General features: G+C 36.4%; 1 protein-coding gene across 3 annotated transcripts in view; it reads left to right on the top strand.

Annotated features, from left to right (window-relative positions):
* The first annotated feature begins 5,014 nt into the window (after positions 1-5,014).
* The window catches only part of LOC26515550 (synaptosomal-associated protein 25), a 174,021-nt gene continuing 164,752 nt past the window's right edge, over positions 5,015-14,283 (top strand). For 2 of the 3 annotated variants that reach the window (XM_032453888.2, XM_032453887.2), the window contains exons 1-2: positions 5,015-5,139; positions 11,120-11,216. In XM_032453888.2, coding sequence (XP_032309779.1) covers positions 11,121-11,216 — 96 coding nt within the window. In that variant the 5' untranslated portion in view covers positions 5,015-5,139; position 11,120. Of the gene's footprint in view, positions 5,140-11,119; positions 11,217-14,283 lie in introns of those variants that run through there. The other variant, XM_044715123.1, reaches the window with a different exon arrangement.

Genomic DNA, 14,283 nt, shown 5'->3' with positions numbered 1-14,283 from the left:
TATAACTCCTATAACATTCTGCGTTATGCACGGTGAAATTGGACCGGGCTACTAAGTATCTAGAATAACTAACTGTACAGTCAGATAATCTATGTTTATTTAAAAGTCTACTCATACTATTCTTTCAGTTGTTAAGATGCCTTGTATACCAAGGCGGATTCGTTGAAGCGGACGGATATTTCCACGGCACACAAACGTCAAAAAATGAGTTTACAGTGAAATAAAATTTTTGTAATGCTAAGTTTATATCATCGCATGCCAGTAAATCAGACCAATCAAATTCCGAAATTAACTTATTTAATTTCATAAAGTCAGCCTTACGAAAGATACGAAATTTATGAGATTTAAGTGTAGACTTAAGGTCAATTAAGGAGTTGTTTTCAATTGAAAGCTCAAGAGGGATGATATGGATCCTCAGGGTCAGAAAGGGGCAAAGTTCTGGAAAGAGTAATTCCATCAGGATCAGAAACGAAACATAAGTCCAGCAGCCGACCTAAAGAATTTCTAACGTGATTAATTTGCCCGAGTGACATGTCAAACATGCCCACAGGGAAGTCGTGGTGGGAGTTAAGCTGTAAAGACGGTGAATTTTCAACATTTGACCATATAAGTTCTGGGATATTAAAGTCACCTAGAGCTATCAGCTGGTTACCATCAGACAGACGATCGAAAACCAAACGAATAGCGGACAAATGTTGCCAGTATGTTGGCGGTTCGGACGAAGGTGGTATGTAAGAACAGGTAACATACAAAGATTGATCGGACAAAGTGATTTTGATGCAAAGAAATTCAATGTCACCAAACTCTTGTGATTTTACCTCTTCAGAAGCGAATTTGGAGTCTACAGAGATTAACACTCCTCCGCCTCTTCGCAGAGTTCTATCACATGTAAAAGTGGTGTACCTAATAGGAAAAACTTCGGAGCTTAAGATCTCCGGCGTTAACCAAGTTTCTGTAAATACAATAATGTGAGATGCAAAGAAAGAACTATCAGAATACAGTTTCGGAAGTTGTATTCTGGTAGGTAAGTGTTAGAGAAGACATTAGTTTTTTAAAACAGAGGAAGATGAAGTGGAAGTTTGGTCAGTGGCCGTAACATGTGGGAGTTTTACACCCACAGATTTGGTTATTTTTTTTCACTGTACTTGGCTGATGTTCTTGGACGAAAATATTCTCTGGCCAAAAGCTGGTGGAACAAATCGTCTTAAACATCTGCAAGGGCACACGTATTTTGAAAGATGACGTGTGCCTGGTGTATGAATATTTAAATTTTGTAATATCAACCACCTTTATGTCGACTTTTGCTTTGGCTTTGATGTAAGCCGAGATATCAATCTCAGAAGTATCAGGGCAAGCCCACCATCGAAACAAAAATATGTTTCGATGGTGGGATCACCTGCAAGGGTTTTGGTGCCGCCGCAACTAGTACAGCGGCATCAGTACGTACCAGGGGTCCAGGCGGTTGGTTGCCCTGTTTGGTGACTGTTACAGGGGTTTGAATTATTGGGTCTGGGATCACTTGAAGCGATGCCACAGAGGGCATATCGGACAATTGCTCATTAATCCTGAGATATTCGGAAGCCGAATTTTTCTCAGGTCCGGCCCTTGGGGTGGCCAGAGATATAAGCGGCTGCATAGTTGTCGGCTGAGCAGGCTGAAGATTATTCGCCACAAGCACATTACTAAAAGAGGATTTTTTACGCTTTGGAGACTCATTTAGTAGTTGAAGACTACTAAACTGTGTATCAACCGCACAGAGTTGGTCATTGATTTTACGAAAACCACTAATCAACTCCTTGAATCCGCTTTTAGTCTGCCTCATGAACGATCTCATTTCGTCCTGAACAGCACGACAACCGTCACAGCAAAAGTGGAGACCAGACCTACGCGAGATTGCATCCGAAACTGAGGCCGTGAACCCGGCACACTTAGCGTGTAAAACGTTTTCACAAAGCCAGCAGCCAGGAAAGACGAAATTGTCTTATTACAAGACTTCAACGCACAGACCAATTTAAATTCCATAATTATTAAAAATTAAAATAATCAATTTATTAAAAAATATTAAAATTTCAATAATTAATTTATTAATAATATTGATGAACCTTGTACCAATGTACCAGGGAAACGAAAGGGGGAGATTAAAGAGAGGAGTTAGTGCGAGTTAGTAAAATGCAAAGAATAGAGATAAGAATCTCTATTGAACGAGAAATAGGAGCAATAGAATAGAAGCAACACCGTAAGAGATGAAGAAGCAGAGCAGGGCTATGTTTGGAAGAAAAATAAATCAAATTATTATTTTACCTCCAAATATATCACTGCACACGCGAAGCGATACGGATCTAAGAATTGCAATTCGTTTATTTATTTTTTTTTTATGTGAATAGAAATAAACACCGATTGTTTATGGAAAGCTTATTAAAAATTTTATGACAACGCAGTGCGCACAAAAAAACACGTCCGTCCGCTTTGAGATAAAGAGAGGAAGTGTTTGCATATTTGATTGCATATATCCATAGGCCAAGCATACAGCTCATAATTTTTCTGCTATTACTCAGTATCGTAAAAAATTATAAAAAAATGAAATAACTTGTAAAAAATATCCCAAAAAGCTTGGAATATTTTTATTTAATTATATTTATATAACACAGTGTTACAAAAAAAACAAAAGTGAATGAACTTTTGAAGTGACATAGTAGAAATTGTTTATTGGGTCGTGTATATCACAAAACCATGTTTGAAATATTTGTAACACCCTCAAAATCTTGATTTATGGTCAAAAAAACCGTTTTTGGGGACTTCTTTGCGCTTAAAAATTCCTGAACGCGTTTTTTTCAACCGATTTAAAAATTTTTGGTGTTTTTCAATAGTTAAATGTAGCTTTTGAAAAAAAAAATATATTTTCGATTTTGTTAAACAAAAAGGACAACATTTTTACACCTGAAACTGAAGTTTTCGACTTTTATTCGTGTTTTTCGGATTTTGATGCCAGTTTTTCGGTACAACTTACAAAAATTCTGTCATTTTTGATACATATCAATGTACAACTTACAAAAATTCTGTCGTTTTTCCTACATATCAATGTTGTCTCATTCATTCTGAATAAAACGAGACAAATTTCATCAAAAAATTATGAAAATTGGTGAAGTTATAACGCTTTTCCCAAAAAAAGTCAATTCAACCTTGCGTGCGCTCCGGAGTTCCTGTGTGTATAAGTCAGGAATATGCTCTTCTTCTTATAGTGCTCGCTAGGTTGAATTGACTTTTTTTTGGAAAAGCGTTATAACTTCACCAATTTTAATTATTTTTTGATGAAATTTGTCTCGTTTTATTCAGAATTAATGAGACAACATTGATATGTGGGAAAAATGACAGAATTTTTGTAAGTTGTACCGAAAAACTGGCGTCAAAATCCGAAAAACACGAATAAAAGTCGAAAACTTCAAATTCAGGTGTAAAAATTTTGTCCTTTTTGTTAACAAAAATCGAAGATATATTTTTTTTTTTCAAAAGCTACAACATTTAACTATTGAAAAACACCAAAAATTTTTAAATCGGTTAAATAAAAAACGCGTTCAGGAATTTTTAAGCGCAAAGAAGTCCCGAAAAACGGTTTTTGAACATAAAACAAGATTTTGAGGGTGTTACAAATATTTCAAACATGGTTTTGTGATATACACGACCCAATAGACAATTTCTACTATGTCACTTCAAAAGTTCAAAATCACTGTTACTCTGTGTAATTAATATTTTCGTCAATTAGATAGGAATTGTATTTCTATTTTTTCAATTATTCATGGCTATCTACAAACTCTGTGAAGCTTTACAGAATCAATTTCAAATCAATCAATTTTCAAAGAGCTTGTGAAAAAAATGTCTACTTTGATAGGTTATTTAAAGTTTGTTTGGAAATGATTTCACATGATACATCTCCACGCATAATTTCATCTGCTCCATAACCTTTAGTCTCTCCTGAATCAAAGTCCAGAACAAACATTGGTTCCATCTTCCACAGTTTCCGCGGCAAACCTTAAAGAAGAAACTGTAGGTACCGTGCATTTACGTTGACCATCATAGTTTTTAGTACATATCATTTTTGAAAATTCCGCAATCAGCCTCAAGCATCTTTAAAAAAAGCAAGGTATTACCATGTCCGATAGTTCAGTTATTTGGCAGCTATATGATATATTCGGCCGATCCTTATGAAATTTGCATATTGGATTACTTTTCTGTGGAATATGGAATTCTAACCTAACCAAGAAAGGAAAGCTAGCTTCGGGCGGAGCCGAAGTTGATATACCCTTGAAGTCCTTGCAGTTAAGGTTGTGCCATTTCCGATCATTCAGTTATATGGCGGCTATCGGATATAGATGCCGATCCTGATGAAACTTGGCAGGATTTGGCAGAAAAAAATAGGATTGCCCAAAATGGAATCCGTGGAAAGTCCCATCATTCTAACCTAAAAATCACCAAAGTTATGGCATTTCCGATCAATCGGTTATATGGCAGCTATAGGATATAGTCGACCGATCCCTGCCGTTCCGACTTATATGCTGCCTGCAAACAAAAGAAGGATGTGTGCAAAAGTTTAACTCGATAGCTCTAAAACTGAGACACTAGTTTGTGTAGAAACAGACAGATGGACAGACGGACATACTCATATCAACTCAGGAGGTGATCCTGATCAAGAATAAATATACTTTATAGGGTTGGAGATGTCTCCTTCACTGCGTCACTTTTGACCGAAATTATAATATCCTCTGCAAGGGTATAAAAACACCAAAGCTATGCCAATTCCGATAGTTCTAGGACCGATCAATCAGTTATTTGGCAGCTATAGATTATAGTCAACCGATCCCGGCCGTTCCGAAGTCGATAGCTTTAAAAGTGAGAGATAAGTTTGCGTAGAGGTATGCGCAAGGCTATAAAAATATACCAAAAATGTCACGGTGTAAATAAAAATTGTGTATAGGTCCTGCGCGCGCACTACACTACACTTTCTTTACTACACTGTACTCAAGTAAAATGCTAAATATTTTAGTTACAATTTGACACCCGATACCTGCACTTATTACGGAGAAAATAATTTTACAATTTCCATATATTTTACTTAAATTACTAGACTATTTTAAAAATATCCAGGTAGCTTAATAAATTAAGCAAACGAAATATATTCTAAATATAATTATATAGTCAATATATAAAAGGATAATATTTAAAGGAACTTACAGCTATTAATAAACAAAATAAAAAAATAGTAGCTAATGTAACAATAAAAATATAAATTGTTAAGTGCGCAGAATCAAAAGAAAGGTCACGTGATTCTTGTTATTTTTGTCTTAGGGGGGTGCCCTTCAAAACTAAACTTAAAAAAAAAAACGTATGAAGAACATTTAAACACTCGAGTATAACATTTTATTTAACATATATCTACATCTACATATGTATGTATGTCATTTATTCTCACTAAAAATTTAAATCGCGTTTAACCATTGGAAAGTTTTTGGAGGGCTAGCGACGCCACAAGGATTGATCAGGAATATTCACCGCTTCGCCACAATACGGAATATTTCAAGCATGTATTTATTGCGTCTGCTGGTGTCGATCCTGAAATCGGATGTTTGCATAAAGTCTTCTGAGAGAGTGTTATCTCCTGGTGAAGCTTTGTGATAGATTTTTCCTATGATTTTTAAAGTTATCATTAATGGTATAATTATAATTTTCGCATAAAATGATATCATGCTAGCATAAAATGGTTCAATTAAGCCGTATTCCTAGTAGCTTGTCTTTCTGCAGACTTTTTTTTTGCTCCTTCTGTGTCTTTTGCATTAGGACTCTAGCATATTTAAGACCTCCCTTCTTTGTTCGACTTAAAGTCGACTTTTTTAGGTGGTATTTGTTTTTATGAAGTATATATATTCTTGATCAGCATTATCTCCTAAGTCGATAAAGCATCCCTGTCTGTTTGTTTCTACGCGAGCTGGTCTTTCAGTTATAAAACTTTCGACTTTCGAAAAGGATGGGACATTATTTGGATTTTAGTTGGGATCTACTGCAAATTTCACAAAGATCGGCCGAACATATTCTGTGCTGTCATATAACTATTAGATTGGATGGGCCTTTTTTAACAACGTATATTAAAATAAATTAATTTTGTAATACAATTTTCACAAAGATGAACTATATTTTCAAAATATATCTTAGAATATAAGCTGCCATTTAACCGTAAGGGAATATCAACTTCCTTCGGCTGCGTACCAATTTAATTTCTTGTTTAAAACTGAAACTAATATATTATCTTCTATACATATATATAATACAAATAGATATATCCCAATCTTCACTCAGACTTTCAGTCCGAAAAAGTCCTATTGTTTGTATAAGAATTTGGCTCGCACTTAACCGACGAGCGTTTTTTCCGGCTACTATATACAATACTATATACTAACTATATACTATATACTATATACTATATACTATATACTATATACTATATACTATATACTATATACTATATACTATATACTATATACTATATACTATATACTATATACTATATACTATATACTATATACTATATACTATATACTATATACTATATACTATATACTATATACTATATACTTTTACCTTTTAATATTTAAAAAATAACATGAGCCAAGAACAGTGAAGAATAAATTGACAAAACGTTGAATGTGAAACTTCCACATATTAGACCCACTGATTCACCTGCTACCTGAAACTGAGGAAGCTCAGTTAAAAAAAAGTTCATTCTTTGCACCCCACATTATAGTCTTAATTAAAGCCGGATATCTTTAGCTCCGAATTTTTTTTTTAGAATGTTCATCACTTTTAGATGAGCTGCAAAGGGAAGAAGGAGTTTTCATTTCTGTGGCCTCCTAATGCGCTTCATATTTCATAGAGATTTGTTACATATCATTCTTTTACATTAAAATCATTTTGTCCGGTCAATCTTTATATGTTACCTATTCCTATATACCATCTTCGTCCGAACCGCCAACATACTGGAAACACTTGTCCGCTACCCCATCCATTTCTAATCTTCTGTCCGATTGTGATCAGGTGGATTTGTTGTGTGAATTTAATATCCCTCAACTCATGAGGTCTAATGTTGGTAATTAACCTTAATTATTTTTTAACAAGCCCATGACTTCCCCAAGGGTACTTTACCAAAATGTCACGAAACCACGTTAAAAATTCTTTTGGAAATTTTCTGGACTTGTGTTGACTTAAGAGGTTCTTTTCTTTAATAAGGCTGACTTTATGGAACTAAATAGGTGAATTTTGGAATTTTATTGGTCCGACCTATAGGTATGTGAAGATATGAACGTACTTTTTATTGCACTTTAAATATATTTTTTGACTCTTGCAGCGGATATATCCGTCCGCCCCAACAAATCCGAGCCCGAACTTTTTAATCTATCTCTGGAAACTTCGATCTTTCCCCTCATGCGGAAGGAATCTTACATTATTCCGCTGCATAAAAAAAGTTCTGACCGTATTATAAATATTTATGTCAGAAATTCCAAAGCTTTTTGAAAAATCGAATTACTCCACATATACCTTTGTAGGTTAATAATATCATTATGCGAGAATGGTTTCATGAAGCGCCGCTTCACCACTACCAACTTAATGAAGGTAACATCTTTTATCATGGGCGCGAACTCGCGCCCAGTCCGCGTCGAATCTAGTGTGCCTCAAGTCCTTGCCCGATCTTACTTTACATGACCCACCCTTACTTTTACATGATTAGTTATAAATTGCTCATGCCTTAACACAATCATATGTACTTATGTATGCTGATGGCATTAAGCTTTTTGCCTTAAGTAACTACTGCTCAATTTATTGGAGCTAAAATCTTTTGTCAAGAATATGTTCCGGAAAGGCTTACAATCAGATGTCATTTTATACTTTTAACCATTCGATTCTTATAAGTAAACTCAGTCTTTTGAGATTTCCAACTGATCTGCTTAACTGGATTTCGAGTTCCTTATCTGGAAGAACCCAACGTGTCTTTTTAAAGATATAAGCTTGCGTTTAGTCCGCGTCACATCTGATGTATTCCAAGGAATCCATTTTGGACCCTTACTTTTTAAATTATTTATTAACGATTTTCCCCTTGCTTTTACAAATTTATTTGTACTTATGTACGCTTATGACGTTAAGCTTTGTTTTTAGTATAGATTCACTAGTGACCAATCTATACATCTATCCATTTTGAATAAATTTCTGAATTGGTCTATTTCAAATAACATAAAGCTTAATTTAATGTAAACTCATGTCATTTTATCGATCTAGCCCTCAAAAGGATACACATTTTCTTTTTGGGTACGCCTTAGGACAATCAATTCAGGTTAATGATCTGGATTTCCTATTAGATTTGAAACTTACATTTACTGTCTGATATATCCACTATAAAGAGTGTGCTTGGTTTTATAAATAGATGGTCCAAGGAATTTAATGATCCAACATAACAAAATATTTTTTCATATCTCTGGTTGATCCGATGTTTGAGTATGAATCTTCGTATGAATGTCTGGAGTCCTCCGTATGGAGCTCTCATCGAATTTCCACAAAACTTCATCTTTCGCTTTTAGGACCAAGAATGAAAAAAAATGTTACCCTTAGAGGACTTAAATGGAATGCAAATATTCACCGTCCCTCCTACCATAAAAGACTTTTTTAATCACCCGAATCACCTTCACTAACCACCCGTAATACGATCCCGGTTTTGCTACATAATCGTATCTAAGGTAATTTAGACAACCAGCATCTTCTAACACGCTTAAATTTTAACGTTCCTAGTATCTTTCGTTCTTTACTCCTAGCAATTAAGGTTCGATATATGCCCAGAACGATCCCTTAAGGGTATTATGGTCGGGCAACAGTGGTTTCAAAAAGACTTTTACATGTGATACAAATGAAGAACTGTCAAAATAGATACGTAAGAGTAAGTGAGTTAGAGTTACCCTGCTAAGTGCTAAGTGAAAACGTTTCACACGCTAAATGTGCTGGCCTCACTCATGCCAACTTGGCCTCCATTATTGTTTCGGTGGGGGTCGGGCAGTCCAGGGCGAAATGCGATCCTTTATGCAACAAACTAAGATTTGGTTTAAAAAGTTGATCGTTGGTTTCCGAATAATAAAAGATCCACTGACTGTGGATTCCTAATTTAATAGCCTTCAGCTTTTGAATGAGTCTCCTAAGCGTAAAAAATAGGGATGTTTGAGCTACAGAGACGCTTGAAAACCTGATCCACCATCCAATCATGCAGCTGCTCAATTCCCTTAGCACCTCAAGAGCAGGAACGGTGAAAAAAAATTCCGATGTGTGCCATTTCCAATGCTTGACACGATCTGATCACCGGCTTCTGGCCGGAGAACTTTTTTTTGTGTAGAAAATAACATTTTTTCCGTAAGGCAGACTTTCATAAACCTAATAACTCAATTAAGAAATTAAACGGTCCGATTATAATTGGACATGCACTGATATAAATCTGGTCATAACACAATGTTATAAGAGTTATATTCTCCGCTGCCGAATTCAGTTTTCTCGACATCCGAAGCAGTTTTATAACATTGTAAACACTGAGCTTTTCTTTTTATGTAGCATGTATCTTTTCCCGTGCTTTGCTTAAGTTTGAAAATACATATGCAAACACTGATTAGGCAATATCCAAACTCTTTGCACAGTTTTTTCAAACAACGTATTCAACAAGCACTATTTAAGCTCAGCCTTACACTTATAATATCCAATCAGCCAACCTTATATTTCGCTCATCTTTCGATCAAAGTGGTGTATTCTCGGATCTTCTTAAGGTTAAGCCCGTGTATTTGCCAGGTCCCGATGGAGTACCGGGTTGTATTCTGAAGAACTGCGCCGACACTCTGTTCAAACCGCTCCTTAAACTCTTTAATAAATCCCTGGAAACTTCGATCTTTCCCCTTATGTGGAAGGAATCTTTCATTATTCCTCTGCATAAGAAAAGGGAAAAAATCCGATTCTGCAAATAATAGAGGCATCTCTAAATTGTCAGCTTTTCCAAAGATTTGAAAAACTTATCACTTGGCAGCGTGGCTTCATGAAGCTGCACCACTGCCAACTTATTGGAGCTAACATCTTTTGTCACGGATGGGTTCCGGATGACCTGTTACTTCTTGGATATATCATTAGGCAACTCCCGAGTGGTGCTGGAGGACAAAGGCGCGCAACTTATGTCCATCGTTGAATCGTGGGGTACGGAAATCGGTGCCACCATTTCCACCAGCTAGACGGTTATTATGCTGCTGAAGGGTGTCCCCACCCTCTGTGTCGGACTGTCGGACTGACAGGTGTCGGACTGACAGAGCAGATGGGGTGATGGTGTCTTGACCGGTCGGGTGACTCATAAGTTCATCTCAGATACAGGGTTCTTCTATCGGAATCCGGTTTCGGTTTCTCTATGGGCGCAGAATGTTTGCTGATAAGACACGGGTCGTTCAATGCATTTCTGCATAGAAGAGCCCTTAGCGGTATCGCCATTTGAGGCCCCCCAACCGAGGTGATAGATACACTTCGCCGCTTATGTAGAGGGAGTAAGTTGCCCCGCAAGAACATATTCGAAAGGTAGCAGGCTGGTCACTTTGTACCTAGCTATAGATTCTAGGGCGCTGGCAGGCGTATCATCCGTGCCGAGGTTGTAATCTCTTCAGTGTGGAACACGCCACGTAAAACAAGATCGGAGAGATCCGAGACACGCCTGCACTTCCGCTCGTTCTATTTTATTAGTATTAAAAAAAATAACACAGGCCGACAATTTCAAACTTTTTTTCTCCTCCACGCATAATTTTACCTGCTCCATAACCTTTAGGCTCCCCTGAACCAAAGTCCAGAACAAAAATTGGTTCCATCTTCCAGAGTTTCCGCGGCAAACTTCTATCTCAATATCATTGTTTCGATTGATATAATTCGTGAATGAATCGAAACCGAATGAATCGTGCTGAAAAATGAAATTATAGTTTTCATTATAAAAAAAATTCAATATTTGGGTTGATTTCGTAATTTTTATGAAATATTTTTTTAATTTATGACTACAATCATGTATTATGAAATGTAATTTTAGAATGCCTGCTGATCCATCAGAAGAAATGGCTGGACCTCAAGTCCCCAAAACGGAATTAGAGGAGCTTCAAATTAAGGCTCAAGGAGTAGCTGATGAGGTATGTATTAATTTAAATAACTTTAGAGTTCCATACATCCCTGTGAGCAGCTTTGGTGTAGCGGTTGATGTTTCAGTGCGATTGGTGGAAATAACGATGAAAATTCTTACACCAAAATAAGTGCAGCATTAAAATAACTGAATAGTTTTCAGAGTTCTCCCATCCTAATAATTTCTTAGGTTAGACCTGTGAGTTTTTTCCAGATTTTTCCTCTTTCATGAAATTTCCATTTATTTGCTTAATTTTTTCTATAATTTTGGTCTAAAGTGTGCAACGCAGTGAAGGAGACATCTCCGACCCTATAAAGTATATATATTCTTGATCAGGATCACCTTCTGAGTCGATATAAGCATTTCCGTCTGTCCGTTTCTACGCAAATTAGTCTCTCAGTTTTAAAGCTATCGAGTTGAAAATTTGCACACACCCTTCTTTCCTTTGCAGGCAGTATATAAGTCGGAACGGCCGGGATCGGTCAACTATATCCTATAGCTGCCATATAACTGACTGATAGGAAATGCCATAACTTTGTTGTTTTTCAAATTAGAAGGATGGGAGTTCCTCTTTGGAATAATAAAAATATAATAAATAATTCAATATGCCAAATTTCATAAGAATATATCTTATAATATATATCTAATAATATAAGATGCGTGGCGCCACCTAGTGGACTGCGACTCAACTGCAAGGGTATGAAAACTTCGGCTCCGACCGAAGTTAGCTTTGCTTTCTTGTTGTAGCTTTTTTTTTAAGCGTGTGATATAGTGAAACATACAGTTAAGGACATACCGCGGACTCTATAAAATATATATATATATATATCCAAACCCATTTACTTATTTTTGTAAAGAATGGTCACACTGGATATTATGAGTAAGACCAGGGGATAAGAATTTACAAAAAAGGGAAAGAACCGGAAGCTTATCATTCGAAATTTTGCAACGAAAATTCGTATATTTTCAAGTGTTCGTAAAAAATCGAAAATTAATATCATTATTCTTTAATTGTGTTAATGTATCTTATCCCATTGTATCTTATCACTTAAAATAAATACTCTACATTTGAACATGTATTCATTTGGTCTACACTCAAAAGGGAAGTCTATATATAGCTATATATGTAAGAGTTCAATTTGTCGGTCTCTGAAATTATGCGTCTGCGTCTCGGCGGTTTCTGAAACTCTCTCCAAGCAAGACCGCAACCGCTGAATTTTCTTGACCCGACCGAAAAAACTGTTTGGTAACTATGGCTTGGAATATCAACTGTAAACTATCTGTTTAGTGCTAAAACGGTAATCAGTGGACTCTGGAAGGCCAAATTCTAGCTCTGCTTTCTTTTATCGGTAAGAAAAAATTGTTTTAATTCGCGCAACTAATTTTTGGACCCAAAGAAATTAATGATATTCTCGGACCGGATCTTCCGAGGCTTCTTCCGGATGATAATAAGACTCCTAAGCTCATGCAGAAAGGCGCCTGCAGATCGATATCTCACCAGTTCCAAGTGGACGGCCTTAGTAAAAGCCTAAGGGAGCCTAGTTCCAAGTTGGAAACCTAAATGAATTGAAAACAATCAACACTCGAATTAACTTTGCACTAAACGAATTGAGTGAATTTGAATGTGATTTCGTTTTTTTTAAGTGAATATGTGAACAAACGTGCGACTGAGTCACACGGGATTGATACACGAATTTATGCAATTGATTGCGTATCGTTTTCAAAACAGTAAAACAGAGGTCAATAAAATTTAACTAGTTTTCTTATTATTTTTATTATTTTCTGTCGCGCAGATTTTTCTGAGCATTTCGTCTGAAGGGCTTTCTAAGCTGTCTTTCTCCTACTTTTGCTTTCGCTCTCCTTCCTCATCCCCCGTTTGCTGTCTTCATAACACCTTTCTCTTCTCTTGGTTTCTTTACATCTTATTTTATTTCCTTTATACTATCTGATCTCTTATAAAAATAACGATTATAAATTATATTTTATTGATGTAACGTACAACTTCATTCATAACTTGAATTCTGTCTGAATTTTTTAAGCTCAAAAAAATTCGTTGCCAACACTTGCTTCCATCGTTTATGGTTCTTTCATCCGCGGAATTACCGACTTTGCAAATCCACAAAAATCGATACCAGTGACATTGAAAGCCTGATACCCTTCCACTTCCTACCCTCTTTCGACAGATCGTTCATCACATGCTCCACAAAAACTCGGTTTCATTTGGAACCACCCTACTCTGACCCACCCTATTCTGAACGTGACCGAATGACTTTTTGCAACATTATTGGGTGACGAACAAGCTAGTCCGTAAAGGGGGATAGTAAGCTATCGAAAACAACCATCTTCTTTGAATGCTCCTTATTTTATTCCATAAGAGATCAAGAATAAGATCATTCATTTCGGCCTCGTCTGCAGAATATATAGAATTACATCTCCCATCTCATCCGTATGTGGTGGTTTCAACAACAATGACTGGCTTCCTAATCTTTATGATCAGGGCCAGTCCTCCTGGGCCTTTAGAAGATATGCTAGCTCCTTACATAAACCAGATCCGACCAATTCATTAGAAAGAGCTCCATTAGATGTCAGCTGGATTCAGCGATGAATACGCTGTACAAAAAACAGCCGAGTCTTCAAGAGTCGGCGGTTCTCTGCACCTGGAGTGCACTAAGTAAACACATGCGCATTAGGCTTCAAGGCTCAACATCCATGAGGAAGCACTAGCCGAGGAATTCCGCCACTTTGATGTGACTAAATCTTCATCAGATCTCCCACCGATACGTAAAAAAATAATCCTCAAAAAATCCGTATATAAGAGGTAAGCTACTATTTCAAAACCGATTTCTAACACAACTTCTGCAAGAATAATTTTGCCTTCGTAACAACCGGCCAAGCATATTGTACAACCACGCTATTGATGACACGAAAGAAAGTACGGTTTCGAAGTGGAGAGCAGAAGCTGATCTGAGAAGGGAGAAGTGAGTTTAAGAGAAATAATAACCGAGTGACGTCACAAGCGATTTGGATAAACAAATTATTTTCGGTTAGATTTTCCAGCGGCTTTTATGATCCGTGCT

This window comes from Drosophila ananassae, chromosome 2R (genome assembly GCF_017639315.1).
Source record: "Drosophila ananassae strain 14024-0371.13 chromosome 2R, ASM1763931v2, whole genome shotgun sequence".
Classification (NCBI taxonomy): Eukaryota; Metazoa; Arthropoda; class Insecta; order Diptera; family Drosophilidae; genus Drosophila; species Drosophila ananassae.
The sequence above is the reverse complement of the archived record's forward strand: the minus strand, read 5'-3'. Positions and strand labels throughout refer to the sequence as shown.